The 12,838-nt window shown below is 36.2% G+C and overlaps 1 protein-coding gene across 1 annotated transcript in view; it reads left to right on the forward strand.

Annotated features, from left to right (window-relative positions):
• Window positions 1-12,838, forward strand: part of ADGRV1 (adhesion G protein-coupled receptor V1) — a 519,149-nt gene that overhangs the window by 25,575 nt on the left and 480,736 nt on the right. The window contains 10 exon segments of the mRNA XM_032593635.1: window positions 744-924; window positions 1,652-1,711; window positions 1,714-1,755; window positions 1,758-1,787; window positions 1,790-1,812; window positions 2,895-3,018; window positions 4,234-4,500; window positions 9,919-10,045; window positions 10,875-11,092; window positions 11,718-12,461. Coding sequence (XP_032449526.1) covers window positions 744-924; window positions 1,652-1,711; window positions 1,714-1,755; window positions 1,758-1,787; window positions 1,790-1,812; window positions 2,895-3,018; window positions 4,234-4,500; window positions 9,919-10,045; window positions 10,875-11,092; window positions 11,718-12,461 — 1,816 coding nt within the window.

Genomic DNA, 12,838 nt, shown 5'->3' on the forward strand with positions numbered 1-12,838 from the left:
ATTTTTTTTCTTGTGCTTTTGTGGAAAGCTGATAGTATCTAGTACATTATGAGTGTAGATATTTTGAACATTGACAAGGAGATAGAGGAATGGAAGTGAGCAAGAAAAGATTGAGAAGTATTTATGTTTGGAAAAGAAAAGAAAAACAAGTTTAAAAAGCAAAAGAAGATTCATTCAACTTTGAATTGCATGTTTGTCCTACATAAAGAAATACCAAATGATCTGAAACTTTCAGTGATTGGTTTTCATAAGTTTACTTATGTTAAGCCTTATTGTATGTAACCTGTTTGAACGTGTAGTGATATGGGTTTGAAGTGTTTCTGTAAAATCACATTTTTAAAGGAAATAAAGTTAAGTTTTGTATTAATGGAACCACATATTGTTCCAGCATGTTTGCACACCAGTGTGTATGTAGCTTTGAAATTAATTTTATTTTATTTACATGTGCTAGTTTAAATGACTAGATCATCAGTGATATGTCCAAGTCTTCTTACTGTTTCAGTATAGTCTCATGGCTTCTCTTTTCTCTTTTTGGATAATATATACTTTTATATCTGATGTCTCCCTTACCCGACAGGAGAATGTTAAACAATTGTTTTAGAAATAATATTAGCTCTTTTGTTTTCTCAGTGAGTGGTATGTTTCTGAAAAATAGGTAGTAGTAGTATTCCTGATTATCTGTATTTTATTTGCTTTGAAGATTTGAACTTTATATCTTTCCTAATTTGACATGTTCACTTTAGTTGGATGAACACTACTGGGTGGTCCTCAGCAGCCATGGTGAACGGGAAAGCAAGTTGGGAAGTGCCACGGTTGTCAACATAACGATTCTAAAAAACGACGATCCTCATGGGATTATAGAGTTTGTTTCTGATGATCTAATTGTTATGATCAATGAAAGTAAAGGAGACGATACCTATAGTGGTAATTTGATCTGCTTCTCATATTCGTATTGTTTATTACTAAGAGGAAATTAACCACTTTTTATTTTATTTCTTTAGCAAATAGTTATTTTTTTACTTGTCCAGCTGCCTTAAAATTACTGTTGGTGCAGACATGGTGTTTTAAAAATGACGTTTAGGATTCCTATTTTTATTTCTTACCTTAGTATTGTAATGATACTGATGTAATGATAATGATGTCTCAGTTATATTTTGATTTCAGTTAACCACATGTGGTAGAATCCGAACGATAGGATTCAATAGGAGAGACTTTAAAACTGGAGAATTAGTGCTTGGGAGCTAAGTGCAGTGGCATGAAATGAGAAGGAGCTTATTTTTAGAGCAGCGTCTGTGTAGGTGAAAAAATTACTTTTGAGTGTACAGCTTCCTCTAGCAGCTTTAGCAATATCCTTTTAGAACTTTATGATAGGTGAACCTGATTAATCACCATTTTGTTCCCTGTGGTGAATGACTTTTAAATCCCCGAACTGTGGTAAATAAGATCAAGTCCATTTATTGCACAAATTTTATACCTGCAGAAAGAAAACTAGGTTACCACATTAGATACATACTTTGAACCCATGTAAGCAAATGATTGGCTTTATTAAAAAGAGGTCTTATATTTACTTTTGTTTTTTAAGCAGTTTCTTTACTTATTTTATAATTGTTCAATATATATCATGTATATTATACACATTTGTATTTCACAGCTGTTTATGATGTAGTAAGAAATCGAGGCAACTTTGTTGGTGTTGTTAGTGTATCATGGGTGGTCCAGACTTTACACAAGATGTGTTTCCTGTCCAAGGGACTATTTCTTTGGAGATCAGGAATTTTCGAAAAATATCCCATTTATTCCCTTCCAGATGAGGTAAATGTTGCATATATTAACTCTTTATGTGTGTCATTGCTTAATAATTAGTTTTTATTTAATAATTAATCATCTGGCAATACATCTTGTCATGAAGATATGTCAAAAAGAATTCAGGCATGATAATGTCTGAATAGACACCAAAAGAGAAATACTTTTTGTTTCCCTGAAGGCATTTTTAACTCTTAGAACTCACGGTTGCCAGTAACATGCACAGGTGTCGAGGTTAGGTTGAGGTTAAATGTGCCGCTTGTGCTTTGGGCCTTTGAAGACAAGGGTGTACCATCTATTAAGTATGCTCTTGGTGCATTCTCAGAATCAGAACAAAGGACCAGATGGATCATGGACCCAGAGTGGTGCTCATGTTATTGGTAGTGAAGAGAAAGAACTTAGTAACAATGGGAGTGGACTTTTCTGAGCTGAGCTGTGCTTTAAACAGTCACGAAGCCTGTTTACTTTCCCTCAGGCTTGTTCCTTGAGAGAAAGACTTCCAACATGCTTCCATTTTAGGATGCAGAGAACACTAGCTTGCATGGATGAAATGAAAGAGAAATGGTGTTCACCTATGGATTTATATAGACTCAGAGATGGTAGGGAATCTCATCTTGGTAGGACATGGGAATGAGGTCTTTATGGGTGAAGCTTCAGTAAGGTTTGTGAGAGGCCTTTGAGAGCTAGCCACACTGTTGTTACTATTATGACCTCTGTTCTAAATGCATCCAAAAGTTATTTTTCTGGCTTTTTTTTTTTTTTTTTGGTAAACGACACATATCTTCTTATAGAAATAATGTGAGCTGTGTAGTATTTATATTTTTAGCCTATATAAAACAAAATAACTGGATTTCTATTAAATTTTATGAGTTAGAATAAAATGGCTGTTTGGATGAAATGCATATTAAAATGTTTTTTTGGGTCTGAATCCTACTTGAATCATTAGGGTGCTTCTGCCTCAAATGGCAGTGAACATTAGTACTGCCATTAATAGAGTCATTTTTTAAAAGATAAAAAATAATTTAGGACTGTAGTATAGAATTGTTTGTGCAAATCACCTGACTTAAAACATGTATAACATTTCCCACAAGATTCCAGAGGAAATGGAGGAATTCACCATCACTCTACTTAATGCCACTGGAGGAGCTAAAATAGGAAATAGAACTACTGCAACTCTGAGGATTAGAAGAAATGATGACCCCATTTATTTTGCAGGTGGTATTTTTGTCTTTTTTGAGTGACTTTACATCTTTTTAAACAGTAGATAGATATGTCTTCAGTAACGTTTTTAACTGAACATTTTCGAGAAAGCACAACTAATGCTTATTTAAATATGATTTCTTCATTTGTTTGAATGATCATTATTTAATCTGTTTGATATTTTAAGAAATGTTTTTAAAGGTTGTCGGAAGGAAAAAGAAAATAAAACAAGTACTGTTTTTACTATCTTTGTTCTCCCTCTGGCTTCAGATTCCAAGGTATTTCTTTTGCCTTTGTGCAGTAAAGAGCACTCTTCACGAAACTTCTTCCAGTACACAATGTAGCCAGTTCAGGGCCTGGGTATTATTTGCCTAATGGATGCTCACTTACTGTAATAACTAATCTTTATTGGATCTGTAAATTAAGGATTCCCTATTTTTTGCATTTTAATTTTCTTTAGAAGTCTCTTTGGGGACTCTAGACAGTTTTTAGTTTTCATTGTAATTTTAATTCCAGTATCGGTAACGTACAGTGTGATATTACTTTCAGGTATACAATATAGTAATTCAAAACTTCGATACAACACCCCATGCTCATTGTGACAAGGGCACTCCTTAATTCCCATCACCTATTTTATCCCCAATCCCTACCTTCCCACTCTGCCTCCTGGAACCATTGGTTTGTTCTCTGCAGTTGACCTTTTTTAGTTTGATTTGTGAGCTTAATTGGTGTCTAATTCTTTCTTAAACGTTTTTTTTGCAAGCCATTCAATTTATAACTGCAGGAATCTTTTAAAGCTCTTGAATTTTGATTACTATTCTTAACATTCAGATAACATGTACATAATGAATTAATCCTGTGTTCAGCCTTCTGCTAATTGCTGTGGCAAAAATAGAACATAAGATAGCTGGGCTTATTCTCAGGGAACTTACAATCTGAATTTGGATATGAGGTATATGAAACAGTAGGCAGAGGATTCAGCATGTAATTTACTGACAGCTTGAGAGTTGAAGACCATGAATTCTGTAGGAATGAAGACAAGGGGAAGGTTACTAACCTAGAAGTAATCAGAAGAGGCTTCATGTAGGACTTGGCAATAGAGTTGAATCTTTAAGCAAAGATACAATGGAGGACAGTTCTTGTTTGGGCAGGAGAAACAAAGTGATTTGAAATATGTAGATGGGATCAGAAAAGCTCACATGTTCCTTCTTTTCTTCATAAATATTTCAGAACCTCGTGTGGTGAGAGTTCAGGAAGGTGAGACTGCTAACTTTACAGTTCTCAGAAATGGATCTGTGGATGTTGCCTGCACTGTCCAATATGCTACCATGGATGGGAAGGCTACCGCAAGAGAGGGAGACTTTGTTCCTGTTGAAAAGGGAGAAGCACTCGTTTTTGCGGTTGGAAATAGGAAGCAGAGGATATCTGTCTTCATTAATGAAGATGATATCCCAGAAGCAGATGAGTCTTTTTATATAATCCTCTTTAATTCAACAGGTAAATAAATTATATTTTTATGGGGGATCTGTTGTTTCAGTACCTTTATCAAGATGACATTAAGTACGTAACTGTCATCTATGACTATTCAAGAGCAGAATTGTTTCTTTTATTGCTTTTTTGAGGGAAAGAATGAAGAATATACGCATTGTATCTTCATGTGCCTGGTATACTCTGTGGCATTATTTTTAATTTTTTTTCACAATGTGGCACATGTATAAAATTGTGATACTATGTAAGGAATAGAAATCTTCTAGTTAAAGCTACCCTCAGCCTTGTTTAGTAACCCAAGGGCTTAGGGAATCAGTATCTGTAACCCCTTGCCATTCTAGCATGGTGTTGGACATACTGGCCAGGAAGCTGCAGTCTGTAGATGGCTGAATACAACTGGCTGTTTGATAATTCTCTGAAGGTATAGCCATGATGAATGATACTTTGCAAGAAGGAAAAGATAGGCTCTTTCTTCTTCTCTATACCATAAATGAAGCAGGATGTTTGGACCCCACTGTTTGGGTCCTGATATCACCTTTAGTCAATTGGTGAGGCTATAGCTTGTTTCTACATTTATTCTTTTAAGTGTACAAAGAGCTAGTTTTTTATGAACCTTTTGAGAATAAGTTGAAGATAGGATACTCCATCACCCCTGAATACATTAGTGCATTTTTTCTACAAACAAGGACACTCTCTTACATAACCACAATATAACCATAATGTAGTATAACCATTAATATAACATTAATGTAGTCATTGCCTCAGACCCCATTCAGATTTCTCCAGTTGTCCCAATAATGTCCTTTCTAGCAAAATGATCCTTTCATAAATCATGCATTGATTTTAGTTGTCCTGTCTCTTTAATCTCTTCAATTTGGAATAGTTCTCCTCAGTCTTTCCTTGACTTTTATGACCGTTATAATATAGAAATTACAGGCTAGTTTTTTGTAGAACATCGCCCATTTGGGTTTGTTTGATATTTCCCCATTAGTAGTTTCAGGTTTTGCATCGTTAACAGGAATTTCATAGAAGTTATACTGTGTTCTTAACCATCTCTTCAGTTGACACGTGATTTTGTTTTTTGTCCCTTGATGGCAGTGTTTACTTTGACCATAATTTAGGTGGTGACTGCCAGGCTTCTCTACTGTACTTTTTTCTTTGTAATTAATAAATATTTTTGTGGGGAACACACTTTAGTAAATATCCTGTAACTCACCAAACTTTCATTTTTTTTCACTGATCTATATATCAGTATTGACTCATGATTTTATTTTAATACAGTGGGTTATATTTCACTGTCATTATTTGTTTTGGTGGTCAGATTTTCCCAGATTTGGCTAATGGTAGCCTATTTGAGATGACTTTTTTGTCTTTTTGACATGTTCCATATTATTCTGTGAGCATTTTCTTACTTCCTGGCACAGCAAGCTGTTATAAACTCATCTTATACTTTTCCTGTGACAACCCTGAAATTCGTCATTTCTCCAAGAAGCCTGGTTTCTTTCAGTGAAGGATGTTTTTTAGAAACCAGAATCTGGGCATTAGGTGGGCATATTTGTTCTCAGCGTATGTTCCTCCTCGGCCCTGTTTGTGTACAGAAATTAGGCATGTATTTATGTATCTATTTCTATATACATACACACACACTTGTCTATCTGTAATTCTGTATCCAACTATGTGAAAACCATTAGTTCATACCAATATTTCTATTTCAATGATTTGTTATAAGCTTCCAGGTTTCTTTCCTTCCATATTTGTCCCTTCTTTCTCTAATACTGTTAAATTTAGAAGCTGTTATCATTAATATATTTACTTATTTGATTAATTCCCTCTGTAACCACTTTTCCCCAGTGCTTCTTTTATCCTCCTTACACAAGGAGGTTACCTTTCTTACCCCTCTAGGGTTCTAGCTTCCTATGTTAGGCCAATTCCCTGTGTGGATGCCTTCCCACTCCACTCAGATTCCAACATCTAACACCAAGGTTTTCTTCTGTGGAGATGGCCTCTGGTCACTGTTGTGCCATAACCGTCTGCCCTTACTGTGAATGCCTGCCTTGTGCTTTACCTTGTGTCTTTTGGACTGAAATACTCAGAAAGAGGAAAAGGAAAAGAAAGAGATCACTTTTTGTTAATGCTGTGTTTCTCTGTCATCTTCCCTATCTTTATTCCTCTTCAGTTGTGTCTCTCTTCCTGTTTCCCTTCTTGTTTTTCACACGGCTTAATAAGAAAATCAAAAAAGTAAAAATGAAAAATTCTTATGAGGAAAAAATTAACTTTGTAGAGTAATGTCCACAAAATAAATTTTACAGTTACAGAAAACCCCCACAATTATTAATCAGGTATTATGTAGACCAGAAACATTTTGATTAATTGTCCTAAAATTTAAATGAAAGAAATTGCTATAGATAAAAATAATCTTGGTGATGTAAAAGTGAAAAAGTTTTGCTGTCGTGATGAAGAAATGACATGGTCTTAATAGTTTGCTGTAGAAATAAGTTCTTAATTCCATTTATTAATTTGGTGTCATTTTGTGGAAAATTATTGTATCCCCAAAATCTTTGGGGTCAAAATGTCACTGGGGTTCAACTATTGTCAGGAACAAAATGTCACTATGATTATGGTGGATCAAAATATCTAAAACTCTTTTTAATTTTTTATTCTTTTTTAAGTTTAGAGAGAGCACACATGCACACATAAGTGGGGGAAGGGCAGAGGGAGGGATGGGGGAGTGGGGGGAGAGAGAGAAAGAGAGAAAGAGGGAGATTCTTAAGCAGGCTCCATGCTTAGCACAGAGTCCAACATGGGGCTCGATACCATAACCCTCAGATCATGAGCTAAGCCAAAGTCAAGAGTCAGATGCTCAACCGACTGAGCCATCCAGGTGCCCCAAAACATCCAAATCTCTTACACAGAGAATGTAACATGACTATGCAAGGAAATGACTGTGTTTATTTTGTAAAATGTATCATTGGGGAAATATATTTTGCTATTTGGAGAGAGAACAAGTAAGAGGAAGCGGTGTCACTGGATGACTGGCCTGAGGTATACTACCACTGCATTTGTTTTCAATATTTTCCCAGATGTCATGGCATCTGAGGACGTAGTGACTTTAGCTATGAGGACTTGGATGACATAATTTGTGCTTTTACATCTCCTCTTCGTTCTTTCTCTTCCACTCTTCTCTTCTCTTTTATGATGTCAACACATCGAGCCCTGAAGGGATCAACGGTAGGAGGGCTGGATGGGTAGCATCTCTAACAGGACCTAGTGTTGGCAATGGATATTTGTCCCTGATAGTTACTGTTCACAGTATATGGCCCGAGATTGAATTATTGAATCAAAGGATGTGGCCATGCTCAGAGCCCTTGTTAAATACTGTCATTTCTCCCTGTGGAGGGACAGAATGAGTTTTTAGTACCACGTATGATATGTTGTATGACAAATGCACATGGCATCAGTATCCTGCCAAAATTAGATTTTATTATTTTTGTTTTTCCTAGATTTTTATGATTCGATATTTTGAGGTATTTGGTTATTCTGTATTGTCAGCATTTTCTGTACAATTATTTTACTAGACAGTATTTTTTCCCTCTTTCCATTGGTTAATTATCAAAGTAAGTGTGAGTACAGTTGTATATTGATTTATGTATCTATTTCTATATACATACACACACACTTGTCTATCTGTAATTCTGTATCCAACTGTAAATTCTTTTTAATGTGCTGGTCTGCTGCATTTAATTTCTGATTCTATAATTTTAGTTTTAGATGTTGCCCTTATCTGATTTTAAAAGTTTTATTTCTTTCAGTTCAGCTAATATTCATAAATAACTTTTGTGTACCAGTTACTGGAACTCTACTCTTCAGGGCATGGAATTGATTAAGAAGGATTTGTCCAAGGAGCTCACAGTAGAATTGTATGTGTGTGGGTGTGTGTACTAAATTAATGCTATGATTGTTATGATACACTGACAAAGTGGGAAGTGCTGTAGGAACATGGTGGAACTTCTCTTACCTTAACTTTGGAATTCAAGGAAGAATTCCTGGAAGATGTGTCGCTTGAGCCGGGTCCTGAGGAGTAACAAGTGTAAAGATAAGGAGGATTTTGCTTGCTTTGGGAACAGCAGGAACAGAAAAGAGCTTTAGATCTCTGGGAAATAATGAGAATGTTATTGTCAATAACAGTGCTGACACACTTTGGATGGAATTGGAGTAGAGGAATCAAGTTCAACACCATAAAGATTGCTTTGTTCAGGAAGCAAACTGCTTCCTGAAAACAGAGACTTACAGGGAAATACACGGGGTGCCTGGGTGGTTCGTTCAGTTGAGTGTCTGACTTCGGCTCAGGTCATGATCTCACAGTTTGTGAGTTTGAACCCTGCATTGGCTTTGCTCCTGTCAGTGTGGAGCCTGCTTCGGATCCTGTGTCGTTCCCCCTCCCACCCCCTCCCCCACTGCTCCAAGGCTTCATTCTCTGTCTCTCCCAAAAATAAATATTAAAAAAATAAATATAAATAAATGGAAATGCCCAAGGGATGCCTTGGGTGGCTCATTCTGAGCATCTGACTCCTGATTTTAGCTCAGGTCATGGTCCCAGGGTCGTGGGATTGAGCCCTCATCGGCTCCTCACTGAGCAAGGAGCCTGCTTAAGATTCTCTTCCTCTCTCTCCACCCCCCTCCACCCTGCTCCTTTCCCCTGTTCATGCACTCTCTCTAAAATAAAAAATTTTTTTTTTTTATGAAATTTATTGACAAATTGGTTTCCATACAACACCCAGTGCTCATCCCTAAAATAAAAAATTTTTAATATTAAAAAGGGAAATGTTCAGACCATTCTAATTAATATGAGCAGGAATATATTTTTTTAATGTTGACTTATTTTTGAGACAGAGAGAGCATGAATGAGGGAGGGTGAGAGAGAGAGGGAGACACAGAATCTGAAGCAGGCTCCAAGCTCCGAGCTGTCAGCACAGAACCCGACGCGGGGCTCGAACTCACAGACCATGAGATCATGACCTGAGCCGAAGTCGGAAGCTCAACCGACTGAGCCACCCAGGTGCCCCTGAACAGGAATATTTTTATGTTATGGGGTAATCCTCACACTTTTTATGAAAAGAAAGAATATACCTCAAAAATTTGAATTACATAAAGCTGTGTTTTTGATTTCTAATTAAACTTCTAAAGCAATATTCCTGTTGTGAAGAAAAGTATCTTCTATGTTTTTCAGTGAAGTAGGTCTTCTGTAATTAAACATTTCCACAAAGACAAGTCACATTAAACTTATATAGGCATCTCTTTTATTTATGACCTTCATTGTGGAAATTCTTGCTGAAATTTGAACTTCATTATAAACTTTTCCTTAATTTTAAAATATGAATTTAATAGCAAGTTAACTACTTCTTTGTTATTTTAATTTTTTTAATTTAGGTGATACAGTAGTATATCAACATGGAATAGCTACAGTGATAATTGAAGCTAATGATGACCCAAATGGCATTTTTTCTCTGGAGCCCATAGACAAAGCAGTAGAAGAAGGAAAGACTAATGCATTTTGGTAAGCATATTTGAATAAGGTAAAATCATAATTGGATAAAATAAAACGTTTAAGTATGCACAAATTTGAAATATTATTAATGTTTCAAAATTTCAAAATGAACGATAAGCTTTGTTTATGCTGTTGCCACTTGTTTAAAAAAAACAAAAAACAACACGTTAGCTGGTGAACAGAAATTATTATCCGTACCCTCCTCACCTCAGCTTCCATCATCAGGACTGAGAGACTTGAGTTATCCAAAGTCTTCTGCAACTCTTCTTTCAAATGATATGTGACTACCCTCACCCCATCCTTTGCTTTTGAAGAACTCTTGCCAGTTCTTCTGTAATTATTTTTCGATGGGGTTTAGAATTTACCCTTCAGTTTGTACTTTGAAGAGTATGACTTTTAAGATGGCTTCTCTTTGTCGTTTAAAGTTCTGCCGGGGCACCTGGGTGGCTCAGTCGGTTAAGCGGCCGACTTGGGCTCAGGTCATGATCTCGCGGTCCGTGAGTTCGAGCCCCGCGTCGGGCTCTGTGCTGACAGCTCAGAGCCTGGAGCCTGTTTCAGATTCTGTGTCTCCCTCTCTCTGACCCTCCCCTGTTCATGCTCTGTCTCTCCCTGTCTCAAAAATAAATAAAACGTTAAAAAAAAATAAAAAAGTTCTGCCTCATTTTCTTACCGTGAGATTAATCGTGGGTGCTCACTAAGGATTAGCTGGCTGGTTTATATTAAAGATGGTAAATAGAAAAAGTCTATTGCTGAGATAACACAGAAAGCTATCATTGGAGTTAAATTCACTACTTATATATTTTTCATAAGAATTCATTTTCTTTAATTTGTTACGTAGGATTTTGAGGCATCGCGGACACTTTGGCAATGTTTCTGTGGCTTGGCAGCTGTTTGAGAATGATTCTGCTTTGCAGCCTGGACAGGAGTTCTATGAAACTTCAGGGATTGTTAACTTTATGGATGGTGAAGAAGCCAAACCAATAATTCTCCATGCTTTTCCAGATAAAATTCCTGAATTCAATGAATTTTATATTTTAAAGCTTGTAAACATTTCAGGTGCTGTGTTTTTCCACCTTTTTTATTTTATTGCTGAAATTTGATGTTTTATACATAAGTAATTAGAGCTGTACCAAAAATACAATTAATGAAGAAATAAGTGTATCTTGATTGTCCAACTTTAAATGTCAAAAATACCCTTTTTGATAGAAGCATTATTTTTAACATTCATTTTGTGGTCTTGGCTTGGCTAAGTTTTATGGATGGAGACTTACATTCATTCTTAAACTTAAATAGATTTTTTTCCTCACTAAATAGAGTATCTCCAACAAAATATTAATGGAAGTTAGGAAGTACAGATTCATGGTAGCTTAAAGCTTGGTCTTGTGCCATTGAAACAATTTAGACAATCAGTTTCCCCATTACTTGTGGTTTTAAGCACAGGAATTAAAACTTTCTAGTTAATATTCTCTTTTCATGCTTTTTTGGTTATTAATGAAATTATTCTGAGCCAAAATACCTCTGAAAATGTGGTAAAAAACATACGGTGACATTGTTGTTCATTGATTAATGACTATATTATTTAACCAGAAGTTTGCTAGTCAAATTCCTTTTGTCTTCACCTCATACTGGAAAGTACTTCGGATTCTGATTTCTTATTTATTATAAGTCAATCTTATTACAGGTGGATCTCCAGGTCCTGGGGGCCAACTAGCAGGAACCAACCTCCAGGTGACAGTAATGATTCCATTTAATGATGATCCCTTTGGAATTTTCATCTTGGATCCAGAGTGCTTAGAGAGAGAAGTTGCAGAAGATGTCCTGTCAGAAGACGATATGTCTTATATTACCAATTTTACCATTTTGAGGCAGCAGGGTGTGTTTGGTGATGTACGAGTAGGCTGGGAAATACTGTCCAGTGAGTTCACTGATGGTTTGCCCCCAATGATAGATTTTTTGCTAGTTGGAATTTTCCCCAGCACTGTGCATTTACAGCCGCACATGCGGCGTCACCACAGTGGAACAGATGCTTTGTACTTCAGTGGAGTAGAGGGTGCATTTGGAACTGTTCATCCAAAATACCATCCTTCCAAGAACAACTCAATTGCCAACTTTACGTTTTCAGCTTGGGTAATCCCCGATGCCAATACAAATGGATTTGTTATAGCAAAGGATGATGGTAATGGAAGCATCTACTATGGGGTAAAAATTCAAACAAATGAATCCCATGTGACACTTTCTCTTCATTACAAAACTTTGGGTTCCAATGCTACATATATTGCCAAGACAACAGTCACGAAATATTTAGAAGAAAATGTTTGGCTTCATCTTCTCATTGTCCTGGATGATGGTATAATTGAATTCTACCTTGATGGAAATGCGATGCCCAGAGGAATCAAGAGTCTGAAAGGAGAAGCCATTATTGATGGTGAGTGTCATCTTTATGACTAGGACACTGAATTTTGAATTTTTAAAAATTTTGATTTCTTACAAAGGCCAACTGGTATTTAAAAATCTGCTTGTGTATTGGTTTAATTTCTGTAATAAAGCTATGCCTACCAAAACCATAAATTCTGTACTGAGTGTTGCAGAAATGAATCAGGGAAAGTCTTTATCCTTGACGTACTTAAAATAGGCTCTGGGAGAGAGATGTGTATGTATAAACAGATCACCTCAATATTGTGGGATGAAAGAAAAATTATGAAGGCAGAATATTTATCTCCCCATAGGCAGTAGGAGGGATGGGGCATGAGGATTCCAGGTAGAAAAAAGAGCAGAGGTATAGAAACATGAAACAGCCTATTG

Source organism: Lynx canadensis, chromosome A1 (assembly GCF_007474595.2).
Source record: "Lynx canadensis isolate LIC74 chromosome A1, mLynCan4.pri.v2, whole genome shotgun sequence".
In the NCBI taxonomy this organism is placed as follows: Eukaryota; Metazoa; Chordata; class Mammalia; order Carnivora; family Felidae; genus Lynx; species Lynx canadensis.